General features: G+C 41.8%; 1 protein-coding gene across 1 annotated transcript in view; it reads right to left on the bottom strand.

Moving 5' to 3' along the window:
- Positions 1–132: 132 nt before the first annotated feature.
- Positions 133–13,694, bottom strand: part of COL28A1 (collagen type XXVIII alpha 1 chain) — a 91,909-nt gene continuing 78,347 nt past the window's right edge. The window contains exons 28-37 of the mRNA XM_044428963.1: positions 11,559–11,627; positions 8,850–8,918; positions 7,441–7,521; positions 7,325–7,360; positions 6,194–6,230; positions 4,537–5,091; positions 4,072–4,253; positions 3,497–3,719; positions 2,093–2,269; positions 133–1,051 (exon numbers count right to left, since the gene is read on the bottom strand). Of these exons, the coding sequence (XP_044284898.1) occupies positions 2,097–2,269; positions 3,497–3,719; positions 4,072–4,253; positions 4,537–5,091; positions 6,194–6,230; positions 7,325–7,360; positions 7,441–7,521; positions 8,850–8,918; positions 11,559–11,627 (1,425 nt within the window). The 3' untranslated portion in view covers positions 133–1,051; positions 2,093–2,096. The remainder of the gene's footprint in view (positions 1,052–2,092; positions 2,270–3,496; positions 3,720–4,071; positions 4,254–4,536; positions 5,092–6,193; positions 6,231–7,324; positions 7,361–7,440; positions 7,522–8,849; positions 8,919–11,558; positions 11,628–13,694) is intronic.

Here is a 13,694-nt window from a genome sequence, read left to right as displayed (position 1 = left end):
TCCCACCAGCTTTGTTGGAGTGCTACTTCTATCATGGCCGTCCAGCATAACCAATTGATTATACAGAAAATTTACACTCCCACTGTGACTTCAACATTTCCAAATAAGAACCTACACAGACACATATTCCTCTTATTCATATGATTGCTTTAATAATGGTCAATCAATTTTAGCTTGTACAGTATGTTTTCTGTAGGCACAAAGTTTAAAAAGAAAATGTAGTATGAAAAAATACAGCTATGTACATCTTTCAGTGCATTTCCCTATTAAATTCCCCTATATTTGACTCTTGACACTTCATGATCTACTCTTCATTTTACTCTTTTGTACAAGAGCCCTGAGAAATGAAAATGGATGGATTGAACTGAACTTTAAGAAATAATATAAAAATACTGGCCCTGAGCCGACAGCAGAAGTCTGTTTATAAGCCACCATCCTTGAACATCTTCATCCAAGCCTTACGAACATGCTGGATGACTCTTTGGATGTGAACAGGATACATTATGCAGGGCCACCTACACCTGGATCTCAGCTATTCAAAATGTATCACAGAAAGCAAGGGAATGAAAGGGACAAAAGTTTGTATGACCCTAAGTGACCAGATCTAGGCATACTTCAATGTAGGAAAAGCCCAGCTACGCATCTGTATTTGTGTATAAAATTCCTGTACTAAAAGTTCCCGTCTGACACATCTTCCCGCTTGCTACTGTTGCAGTTTTTATCAATTTCAAGTGTCATTTGTTCTGCAGAATACTTGAATTTCCAACTATAGAGCTAAATATTGCAAATCTTGGTATCTGGCTTGTTACAGTTCTTTAAATACTGCCATAGGCAGTATAGAGCTGAACAATAAATATGGACTTATAAGTGGCATTTTTGTTGTGTGAAGCTGTATCTGGTGTGATTATAAAATTCTCTACAAAATATATTGAATGCATTGTAAAAAGCAGTAGGCATGGCATAAAAATATTACCAGTATTAACACTTTTGGAATTCTTACACTATTTTTATGCAAACTCCAGAAATAGTTGGCTTCATAAACGTGGGTTCTCTGTAAGAGAAGAACACAACACAAATTATACATTCTCTAAATCACACACACCACAAGCTAAACTTGCAGACCTATGTTGTGAGCATGTTTCTCCCCACACCTTTTCCTTTCCAGCAGACCAAAACAAAAGCTTATAAAATACAGTCCTTTAGATTGGATCTTAACAGGTTTTGCTGTGATACAGGACATTTTCTGAGAGGGCTGTTAAGGTGCATAAATCAAAGTAATTATCCCTACAATCTGGGGAAGTAAAACATTGATTGAAAACTGAAATGCCCCACTCTTTCCTTCCTTTTCCCAGAGTCCTGATTCTGCTCTCAGGGTGGCTCATACTGCTTGTGGGTGAAGTGGTCAGAATGCCTGACCTCACATCATTGGGCTGTCCATTTGGTCTTGTGCTGCCTCCAGATTTAGGAATTTGCTCTCCTCCAAAATAGTTTGGCTTTCAGTTGCTGCCTGACCAATCTTACTTGTTACCCTTGACCTTAGAGAGCCACCTGCCAACTCTCTCCACACCCTTTCTAACCCATTTATTTCACATTCCAAATCTGAATTGTCAGACTGATAACACTGCTTTGGGAGAATGGTGGGTCCCATCTTCACAAGCCTGTTCAAACTGATGTGGCTCTAAAATTGAATTCCCTCCTGCTGGAGCTCCATACAAACCACCAGGAACTTTTCTGAAGAAGGGGCATACATTTTAAATAAACTCTAGAAATACTGAAACATATTCAAATAACTGTTGGGTTGTACCCAGTGATGCCCTTGCATCAAGAGAATGGACATTGCTGGTGAAGCACTCTTCCTTTCCTTAGATGCCCATGCTTCTAATGAATTTTCAGGAGACCCTCTGTTTTGGTGACAGGGAGGGAAGAGAATGGAAATAGCTGTGTGGATAGAAATCTGCCCCATAACCTTTTATTTTGCCCTTTGTTGCAAAGCCTTGGGGAAATTATTATTGCTTTCTATGAAAATAAGTCATAAACACAGTTCTTTACAAAAAACACATCCTTTAACAGAGGTTCTATTAACATGACATACCTGCTTATCCTGCAACACAGGTTGCCTGGCACTCTTCTTCTGTCTCAAATCTATTTTCGTTACCTTTACAGCCTCCATACCAAAATCGGGCACAAGAATTTGCATCGCTGGCATAATACCACTTCACTTGATAATCTTGACAGTCTCCAGGAGTCAGTGGCTGCAAACACCTGGCATCTGAAAAAAGAATAGAGGTTTTCCTTTCCTTTTCATCTTCCAAGACTATTATTATTTCCTATAGAAACATGAAATGTTGGCAATATCTGCACTTCTCTGTTCCTGCCCTTCCGTGCATCTGAGATATTTATAAGCAGATGGTGCATACAGTTTGCCTAAAAAGTGCTGTCATTGAGATACTTTCCGGCTGCCAAGGCAAACCTAGCTTCCTCCTAAATTTGCTGGTTCTTCAGGTTTTGCTGTAGATCTGGTTGTGCTCAGAACTGATTGCCTGCCAGCTGTAACTCCTGTTCCCATCCATTGGACAGTTCCAGTTTTTACAAAAATATTATGGCACCATGGTTTCCATTCATCTCCTATCTGGAAGCCTTTCAAGTTTCTTACCACATTCCAACCAAATACAGAGGTGTGGCTGTTTGTATGGGTGATTTTCTGACTATAATTCACGCTAGAATCTTATACACAAATATCTGCATGTAAATAATGGGACTTACTTCTGAACCGACATAAGGTTTCAGCATGATACACATATCTTAGACATAAAAATTCTCTCAACAGACACAATGTCTCTTTTTTGTCCCACAAGACTACCCTTGATAGGCTAAAAAGTAAGGCATGTGAACTGTACATTTCGTAACAGAATAGACAAGCAGACATAAATCCACTAAAAACAAGAGCCAGCATTGTATCAAGCACAATGGTTAATCACGTCAACCTTTAGCAGCTTTCTCCAACCAGGTGCCCTCTGGATGTGTTTTAGTAACATACTCATCAAAGTCATCATCGACTGTTTGTCATTTTGCCCTGGGATTATGAAGCTGTAGTCCATCACAACCAAGTCCTGTTGGTGCAATCTATTGAATATACAAGCATTTGTGGTGCAGCAGATTATAGGTTGGCTTTAATTGTTTGTGTACCTCAAATGACCTCAGAAATTGGGTATGATTGACCTAAGTTGGTACCTTTCTTGTTCCATTCCTATCCTGATAGCTCATACAGTATGTGCCTGTTTAACCCACCCTGATTTCTTCCTGTGTGTACCAAGAACAATATATGCAACGAAAGCTCCATTGATGAGTTACCAAAGAAGGAAAGAGAGTGAATTTGTCATTTATATACTTTATGCTTGTGATATTATCAAAAATCAATTTGATAAAAATTCACTTAAATTTGATTACATTGTTGCCTCCCTCCCATCCCACATCTAGCATTAGACTCCTTCCATACCTTTTGTAGCACTTATCACTCTAGGAGGCTGTGTAGTGGGTACTGTTGTTTGCATATGTCTAGATATAGTAGAGGAGGGAGCGATCTTTGGATGGTGAGTGCTGGGTTCCAAATAATCTTGCTTTCCATGAAGAGGAGGAATAGCTGGTTGTCTAGTAGTAACAGATCCACCTTGATTAAAATGTGGTGCTGTCCTCTCAATGGGCATCCTTGGAAGGTGTAGCTATTAAAAAAAGTTAAATGTCAGTGGCAAAACTGGAGTTGGATCCAGATTTAAGCTAGATAGGGTACATTGGCAAAAGTGGGTTTCTCCTTCCCATGGCAACCTTTCCACCCCCCTGAAAAATGCTATAGAGATTCAAAGACACCCTGCTGAATGGGCTGAGCTGTGGTGTGGGAGTGAATGCGGAATCCCCAAAATTGGATGGAGGGATCTGTCAGAAATGGAGTATTCCTCTAGAGAAAGGCAGAACCTGGATCCAGCCCCAAGGCCAGGAATTAAACCTGGGACCTTCTGCAAGCCAAGTATGAGCACTAGCACTCAGTTAAAAGTGCTGTTCCTCAGGAACACTTACAGAGTCAATCACTTCTGGCCTAGATGGTGGGACATACGGTGCTGGAGTCTCAGATACAGCCACCTGACCAGTATGTTCACGTCTTGATTCAAGTCCTGGGGAAAATGCTGAACTGAGCACCTTGGTGATGTAGGAACTGAAATCATCCTCACAAATTTGTTTGAAGATCTTATTCTCGAGAGCTGAAAGAATTTTTAAAAAGCCAGTATGGCTAAATGGAAATTCAGACATCAAGGAAGGCAGTCAGCAAAACCAAACAAGAAAGTGGAATATCATAAAAAATGGCTATGGCTGCTAAGTGTATGCTTGATTTAAAAAAAAAAAAAAAACCAAACCACCTTGCCATTTGCTATTATGACCTAGCATCCTGCAAAACCTTAGTTGCCTATTTAGCAACTCCCATACTATATTAGTAATGTGAATGTTCCAGAAAAATGTTCTTTTAAACAGGCAGCTTACTCTTACCTTGTAAGGTCATGAAATCATCTATCAAGTAAACGTGCTCGTTATCGGGATCTGTAGCAATGAGGTCCATTTCTTTCCGAAAGTTTTCAAAATTGGGATCACTCTTCTGGACGACTCCAATCACAAATATTTCTATGTTGAGGGCATGGGCATCCTTCACAATGGCATCCAATTTAATGGGATCGCGACTGTCTGCTTGCCCGTCTGTGATCACAATTGCCACTTTTCTCACCCCCTGTCGGGCAACCTGGAATATCTCAATGGCTTTGCTGATCGCTGTAGCAGTGTGTGTGCCTTCCCCTTGGTACTGCATTGCATCGACTGCAGCTTTAAGGCTCTCTTTGTTAGTATATTGCTGCAGAGTGGACACCAGCTCTACTTTGAGGCTAAAGTTGATGATGCCAACCCGGGCTGTAGCTTGATTGACTGTGACTGCATCAATCAAGGTTTTGACAAACCTCTTGATCCTCTCAAAGTTTTCAGGCCCAACACTTTCAGAGCTGTCAATAACGAATACGAGCTCCAAAGGCTTCGCTTTACACTTAACACCACAGCCTAAAATAAATGGTAGACAGTTTTATAGCAGTTTTTAAAAAATCTATTACACATATTATTCTTGAACTTTGATCAAGGCTCTGACATGCACTTAAAGGGCTTTCCCTCCTCATTTAGTTAAAGGAGGTTTGCCTACTTTCCCTTTCAGTGGTAACTCCAAGCATAACATGACATATTTCTCAAGAGGGTTTCCGTGCACAGATGACTGAAAAGTAGAAAATGAGGTTGACAAATCCCCATGTCCATGTATCTCTTTGGATCCCACCCCATCACATTAATGCTCTTTAGAAGAACACTTATATTTGCAATGCAGTTCATTAAGGATGCCTTCTCCAGATAGCATCATGTATAGAGGTGCAAGTCTTAAATTGTTGTGAGCTGCCCAGACAGCTTTAGCTATTGCATAAAGACATGCAAAAGAGCTAGATAGGTCTATTTTAGCCAAGCATCTTCACTGACATTGCAAGCAGAATGGAGCCATAGGGCAGGTTCCAAAGTGCTGCTATAGAAAATAAGCACAATATATATTTCTGTAGCAACAAATCTACCATTCTGTGATGGACACCCTGCAAGAGCAACATAGTGCATATGCATTCATTCTGATTTCTGTTTCTTTTGTGCGCTAAGCGAAACAGTAGTCCTTGATCTTAATTCCAATCTATTACATATAATGCTTTGTTAAAGATGATATTTATGCAATAAATGGCCTTCAATAACTGACTGAACCCCCCTGCTTACAGCTGCAAGGTTGCAACTAGGCCTCTTGAGGGGAACAATGTTGTGCTGGGGGGCAGGGAGGGGAGGAGGTGGACTGATAACACTTCCAAATAGCCTTTCTTCTCCTTCCGTGACACTAAATTTAGATGGCCAAAAACAGCCATCAAGAGAAAATGCCCAGTGTGAGGCACAGCAGTGGTGGAGGTCATGCTGTGCCTTGTTCGGGACACAGGATGCACATTAGCTTGGAGGTGTAGGTGCATCAACAATATGGGACACAGACTGTGCCCTAACTGATGAGTCTAAGCATCAGTAAGCCTGGATCCATTCCACTGCCAACTCATGTTCTAAATTCTTCCAGCAAAAGCAACTTAGAAGGTCTTACCACATATCTCCCTAATGATTTTGATGATTTCTTCTTTCTGAAAGAGAATCTCGACTTGAGTTGGGTCTTCAGAATTGTGTGTGTGTGTGTGTGTGTACATACATGAATTAGTTTCCAGTTACATATCACTAAGTACATATTCAGATATTCTTCTGAATATATATTGGGGATGGGGAAGAATCATGTCCATTAGTACCTGCGCCCTTGCCTCCTAAGCACGTTTGAAAGGTATCATCCATAAACAGGAAGGCTCCCACTGACATGCATAAATGGGAAGGGTCCCTGACTCAGTGGTATTTCATCTGCTTTGTATGCAGAGGGTTCCAAATTCCATTCCTGGCTAATGTATGAAGGGCTAGGAAAAAATCTGAAAGGAGAGATGCTGCTTATCAGTTCTGGGGTTGATAGACCAATGGTCTGACTCGGTATAAGGCAGCTTCCTATGTCCTCCGGTTTCTACACACATAGGCTCTGCCAGAAGTTAGACCAACCAGCATAGGTGCAGGCCCAGGAAACGGAATCCCTCCTTTCTCTCCATAGCCATCCATATAAAGAAGCATCTATTTTCTGGACCAGGGTTGCATGAGGCTTCCCAAGGCATTACCTGTCTCCTCCTCAGTGCCTTGAACACCTGATGCCATTGAATCACCTTCCCTTCCTTATTTCCCTCCAGGTGTGATACCAATTGCTGTTTTAGCAAGGAAAGACTTCTCTATGAGGACAGCTGGGGGAGCAGTTGGGAAAAGGCACTCTTGAGATAACACCCGAAGAGGATGTGAAAGAGTCCTTTCACGGGAGGCCAGTGTTTCCTCCATGCCACCGGGCACCTCTGGGGCTTATGCGCTATCATTACTTCCAGGTGGGCAGCCATAGCCTGGCACTGACTGGAGCCTCTTCAAGGAAGCCTTACAGAGACAGTCCTTTCTTGGCTGCTGCTAGCAGCAAAGGAAGGGCTGTTTAGGAATGCATGTATATTCCACTGACCACCACCACCACTCGCCAAGCCAGCATCACCTCTGGCCCTTAGGGCCAACAAGAGCATGCACTTTTGATCAAAAAAGCGCTGTTGATCTTGTTGATATCACCATGTTACATGTTTGACGATAAGTCACCATGTAGGGATATACTTACAGTAAGACCAGGCTCGCCTTTGGCTCCTTGGAATCCCTGAAAGGTTATAGAATGACTTAAATTACTGTATCTTCTGTTGTTTGAGAATAAATAATATAACATATACTGGGCTTTACCCTTGGTCCTGCAGGCCCAGGTTCTCCAATCTCTCCTTTGTTGCCTCTTTTCCCCTGATCTCCCTTGTCTCCATAATCTCCCTAATAAGATATAACATTGTTATTGCATTGCACAAATCAAAGCACAAGGAGATGTTCCACTGCTATGCATTCAGTTCTGTGTTCTGAAGGAAGCCGTTGAGCTCTGCAAATCCAATTCTGTCTAGACTCATTTCTGCACAGTCCACTTTGAGCATTGCATGTGCAACCCAGTTGTCGTTATGAGAATCAGCAAGTCCAAGCACCTTCTTCTGAGGTTGCACTTCAGTGCTGCAAATGTGCATTATCCTCCAACAGGATTATATGTTGTGCTTGGAATAAACACATTATTTTTCTCTCAAAGCCTCCCCAGGAGCTGAGTTTGGAATGTGGTTGTATGAGTGTTGCAGATATCACTTTAATACTGTATTAAATAACACTGTACTTTAATGCAGTGTTAGTATTATTTTATTTTGTTATTAATATTTTCTCATTGGTTATTGATTATGTGGGCTTCTATGAATGTCATTTGCCTGGAAATGCAGTCAGTGCCCTGTTTGTGGGCTTCCCATAGCTATCTGGAAGTGGGGAAATGGAATAGTTTGCTCTTTTGGTATGATCTAGCAGGGTTTTTCTTATATTCTGATGACTGATCCTTATAAATAAATGGGAGAAAATATCACGCGTGCCCAAAAAAGTATAATCTAATCTCAAAACTTAATTTGCAGCATCCTGAAAAATCTAATCAAAATCTATGAGACTTTTAGCAGGTTACAATAACTGAGCATTCAGAATACTCCCAAATCAGCATCTTCCTCACTGAATATGGAGCTACCCAAGGTGGTTATTTGATTATTCTAGGCTGCCTTTCCCCAAAGTGACTGCCGAGAGGTCAATAAATTGGTGATCACAAAAGAGGAAATGTGTTCAGAATACCTGAAGAACAAATCTACATTTAGCAAGTGTACAGGCTGGATTCTGCAAGATCAGAGGAGTGTCCTCAATGTGGATGAATCTCTACGTCACCCATCCAGTCTTGCAACAAGATATTTATTGCTTACAGAAAATCTGAAGCACTGTGTTTGATTTCTGATGCAGAAAAAAAAAATACACCCAACCTCTAACTGGTCACTAGATTGAAAGTGTGCCCATACAAAAAATTGCATGAAAAGTACAGACCTGCCTTTTTTATTTAAAAATATCGAAATTAACAATATCCTTTGAACAGTTTGATGCCTGACTGCCCTCTCCAAAGGCCAGTTGTGACCCCATGATTTCAGCTATCATGGGGCAGGGCAAGGGCTCCTTCTTTGGAATCCCTCCTCCCAGATTATCATGTGGATGTGAAAGCTGAAACTGGTGCTTTATTTGTTAATGGGTCAGCCTCTTACCTTAGGGCCAGGAAGTCCGACGCCCCAGGAGCCTTTTGATCCTGGTAAACCTTGAATCCCTTGCTCTCCCTGAAAATAACAGCAAGTAACTGAAAAATATAGCTTGCATGTAGCATGTAGCAGCTATAGGGGAACCACTACACCTTAAAATATGGCCCTCCAGATGTGTTAGAATACAAATCCAGTCATCCCCAACCAGCACAGCCACTGGACTGACATGTTTAGGCCAGTTTCCACCAGAGGCTCACACTAGTCTTTTAAAAATGCTTCTGCTTCCTGTTGCAGTGAGACACCCCTTAATTAAATTTACAGTATTACACAACACCGTCTCTGCAATGGAATCCAGAACTTCTAGTTGCTAAGCTGGCAAATATCCATATGACTGGCAATGCTATTCTGTGTAGCTACTTCATCCGGTAGTGAAAAGGGTATCCATTTTACTCAGTGCAAAATATCTGTGATTAATTTGATTGACAGCAACCAGTTTCTGAATAAAGTTGATTTGTTAACACGTCAATGAATAGCGCTGTCCATTACCTGCTTGGTAAATCATATTTGACAATTTGTGGCAATGCCCTATACAAAGAACGCGGAATGGTCCTGAATTTGGTATGACTCATATAGGTGAGATGATTTTAAAGAAGGTATAGGAACAAAGGAAGCTGTTTGTTTCTAGGACAGACTCTCTTGGCAGGATCAGATGCACTTTAAGCAACTACCTCCTGCAAGCCATCAATTTGCAGGGTGGTTGAAAAGCCCAGCAGCTGGGTAGAGAAACTACCATCTGCTGCAAGCACACCCATGTTTGTGCACCATGCACAGCCACGTGGGCTAATAGGAGGCAGCATTCGGTGGCCCCCTGTGGCTACAGCCCTGAACCTTCACTTGCAACCTGGATCCTGGGAAGGCCATCGGCCCCATACCCGCTGCCTATGAGCACTTGCTGAAATGAAGGTATGGGCTCCTGAGGGTCTCTGTTGCAGCTGATCCCCTGGATTAGCCCATTTTTGGCTTCTGCACCCCCCCCCCCGAACCTTTTTGCCTGAGGCTTTGTTACAAAACCAAATGCTCTCCAGCCTCCATACACCTCTTTTTAGTACTGAGGTGCCCTTTAAAGACACACACGAACACTAACTTCAGAGCACATGTAAATTAGCATATGCACATTTGAGTTTGTGGGGATTTTGATGCTGCTGCTGGTGGAGGTCCTGAGCCCCAGATCCTGTAGTATCTTGCACCACACTGGTGTCATGTGAACTCAGTCTGTCTATCTAATCAAGGACTCTGCTTGGCAACCGTTCTGTGTCAGGTTCTTTCCCAGCATCCACGTATATGATCCTTTCATCCGGAAATCCTGTGGAGGGAATTTGGGACCACTTTTTCTCAGCCACAAAGGGCCCCAAAACACAAACTCTGCATTGTCTAGTTCATTTTGTACAATCATTTATTAAATTTTTGTATATCATTTATTAAATACTTTATAAAAGCTATATGCATACCAACATAGAAATTTACAATGCAGAGAGAGGCACACACTTACCTGAAAGCAATTTTAATCAACAAAAAGAAAAAATATCTAGACCTTATTAAAACCTCATCATCTATCACCTAATGCATGATTGGAAGCTGGTCTTTATCTGGCATTGAAAAGTGAACAACGTTGGCATCAGGCAGCCCTTATCAGGGAAATCATTATGGATGGGGGCACCAACAAGAAGGGTCTTTCCACACATTGCTGCTCTCCAATTTCCTCTGAGGAGACATCTAGAGGAGGACTTGAGAGAATGCCCCTGGCATACAAGTAGGGTTTCTTCCTTGAAAAGGTGGTACTTGGGAACAGGACTGCATTAAGGCTGCATCCAGAGGGAAGGCTCCTACTGCTACCAATCAGAAGGCATTGTTCTAGCTTTCTCTTTCTCTACATTTGGTCCCCTTCTTTGGCCATCTATAGGTGGCCATCCTTACCAAAGCTGTGGTATAAATAACTGCATAGGCCAGAAGAAAGCAGACTGACCTCCTCCAAAGAGGGGGCCATAAATGCCTAAGAGCAGGAGTTATTTATTAAGCTTTAAAAAGGAAAAGGGAGACTGAACATCTTGTTAAAATGCCATGTCACTGTTAGGTCACTATGACAAAACTTGGTGAACTTTTTAATCTGCTACAGCACAATGTTTGCTCAGTAATGTCACTGAAACAGATATTTGACTGCCAAAGGACAAAAGCAAAACAAAATAACACAATATCTACAGGTCATTGGGCCTTCTTAAAAAAAAAATCTGTCATTTGCCAAGGTAGTGTTTAAGAGCTTTCCTACACAAGGCTGTTTGTTAATCCATTGCATGAGTTTTATTACAGAACTGAAACGCAAAGATTTCAGCACTACACAAAGAGCAGTTTCCTTCCTGCTTTTTGACTGCATCTTCTAGGTGGCACTGGGGTGTTGTGGAACGCTGCAATTACACAAGAAGGAAAAGCATTTTCCCTCACAAATAATATTGCATTTTTCCAGCTCTAAAAAGAGAGATAGAGAGATGACCTCTTTGAAAGTGTTTTTTTTTTAAAAAAACAGAAGCAAAACTGGAAGATCCAGATGTTGCCTACAAGACAGAACCATTTGGGTGAATGTTTCCAAAATGCTAGATTCCTTGCATTTAAAGAAGACAAGACTGACTCACTTGCAGCAGTGAAAAGTCAAATTCACATCCTTACCTTAGTTCCTTGTATTCCTTCTCCTGGAGGACCCTGTGGTCCAGGTAAACCTTTTTGTCCAGTAGCACCCTATTTAGAGGATGTCATAGATTCCCAGAGAGAGAGAGAGAGAGAGAGAGAGAGAGGGAGGGAGGGAGGGGGGGAGGGAGGGAGGGAGGGAGAGAAGCTGACATCATCTCTTAGGTAATCATGCCTATCTCTGTCACTTTCAGATGTTGCAATGTATATAAAGTATTTAAAACAGAAGCCTTTGAGGAAATTCAAATGCAGTCCTATATATCAGGGTGAACAGAAGGTTTAATAGGATCTTCTAATAGATTTATGGAGGATTTGCAGTAGATTGCCAAAGCTTTCTGACTCGCAGTTGTTTCTTATTATAGCAAAAACAAAATGATGTTCTCCTCTGCAAAATTAGAATGCTGAAATGAAGAAAGCCCAGCAGCAGTGCAGCTGAGCCAGGGCTCTCAGGAATGAAGTACCAAGGTTTTGTTTTGATTGGTAGGGATGATGACTTCACCTGCCACCCCTTCTCAGGCTTCCCTATTCACTCCGGACTTGATTAGCTGAAGAAAAATGGATTTCCCTAGCATCACTATATTGTGAGCTATGCTTGGTCTATTTTGCTGGGGTGGCTTGACATTGGATGGGTAATTAAGACACATTAGCATTACAACATTGGCAAAAGACTTATATGATACCCACAGATATATGTAGATAAACAGCTGCCTGCATTTTTTGACTCTGTTTAGGGTATGACTCTAAGTACTGTCACTACAAAATTTACCCATCCTGCCAGCAGGAGTGGATTTGTGTGCAAAAGCACTGTGATGTCTGTTCAGTTCTAGTTTGCAGTGGAAATTTCTGAATTCAGGTATTTTTAATTCTAAGAGGATGCCTTTCACACCAGGTACCAGATTCTAAATTTCAGAATAAAGCAGTAGAGCAGATCTCACAAGCCTGGCATCAGCCCACCTTTCTCCCACTGAGTTCAGTGGCATTCTCTCCCAGGTAACCATAAGAGGGCATAGGAATGTAGCCTCCATCCAGGTACAGGCTGGAATTCAAAGGCCTGCATTTCTCAAGCAGCAAACCTCAAAGCAACTCAGAAAACTGCTTTCCAACTGAATGGGTTTCAAAAACACTGATGCCTAGCATGGGCTGGTTTTGTATGATCACCAGGGAAAAGAAGCCACTGTGGTTTGGTGCATGGTGTGCAGGCAGCCAAGTCATCCAAACCCAGCAATGTGTGCAGTGGAGGTCGGCTTCCAAAGAGCTAGAAAAGCCTACAGCATGAAGCCGCCCATGAGTTCTGGGATAGTTTCAAAGCCATCTCTGCCATGCACCTCACCAGGTCTGGATGACATGGGAAGCCATGTGCCACAGGGTTAATTGAGCAGATCACATGGTGCTCAACTGATTCACATTGGGAGCAAGGAAAAATCTACTGTGGCTTCTTTTCCCTGGTGAGCGTTCAAACCTGGCCATTGAGCGAGTTGCCTGTTTTGCGAAGAAAAATGTTTTCATAAAAATCTATTGGGTCTGCCTACATCCTTAGATGCTCTTAGGAGTCATACAACTTCAAGTATTCCCCTAGGAATATATGATTTATAATTATGAATCTAATTTGAAGAGGTCAGCATCACTGACTTGTCAAAATGTGTGTGTCTACACTGTTCCAAAAACTGCTAAGCAAAATGACAAACAAATTCTGAAACAGCCGTAAAGCAAAGTGAATGATTCATATTCAAAGTGATGAAATATGGGTTCTAAGCTATGCAGGGTTTTCTAAGTGGAGGTAGTCAAGAAGTCAAACTGAGAACTCAAATCAAATGTTTGGTTTTTTTCTTTAATCACACAGTCATTCCTCTGTAGTAAGGAATAAGATCATTTCAATCCAAGGCCAGCCCAAGACAATTTGTTGTCTGAAGCAGAGCAGTGGAAGCTGACCATCAGCTACTTAACCCCCAAGACCAGCCAAGTTATTTTGGCATCTGAGAGAGAAAATCAGCATGTTGTACCTAACAGCAGGGCTGCTATTCTGCAGTGAGAAGTGATTTAAAGCAGCTGCAGACCAGGAGTAGCATAAATACTTTTAGTTCTGGATGTTTATCCTATCAATCCAGGTTTTCACTGAAG

Source organism: Varanus komodoensis, unplaced genomic scaffold, assembly GCF_004798865.1.
Source record: "Varanus komodoensis strain SLA01 unplaced genomic scaffold, ASM479886v1 scaffold2, whole genome shotgun sequence".
NCBI classification, from domain to species: domain Eukaryota; kingdom Metazoa; phylum Chordata; class Lepidosauria; order Squamata; family Varanidae; genus Varanus; species Varanus komodoensis.
This window is presented reverse-complemented; position numbering and strand designations above follow the sequence as displayed.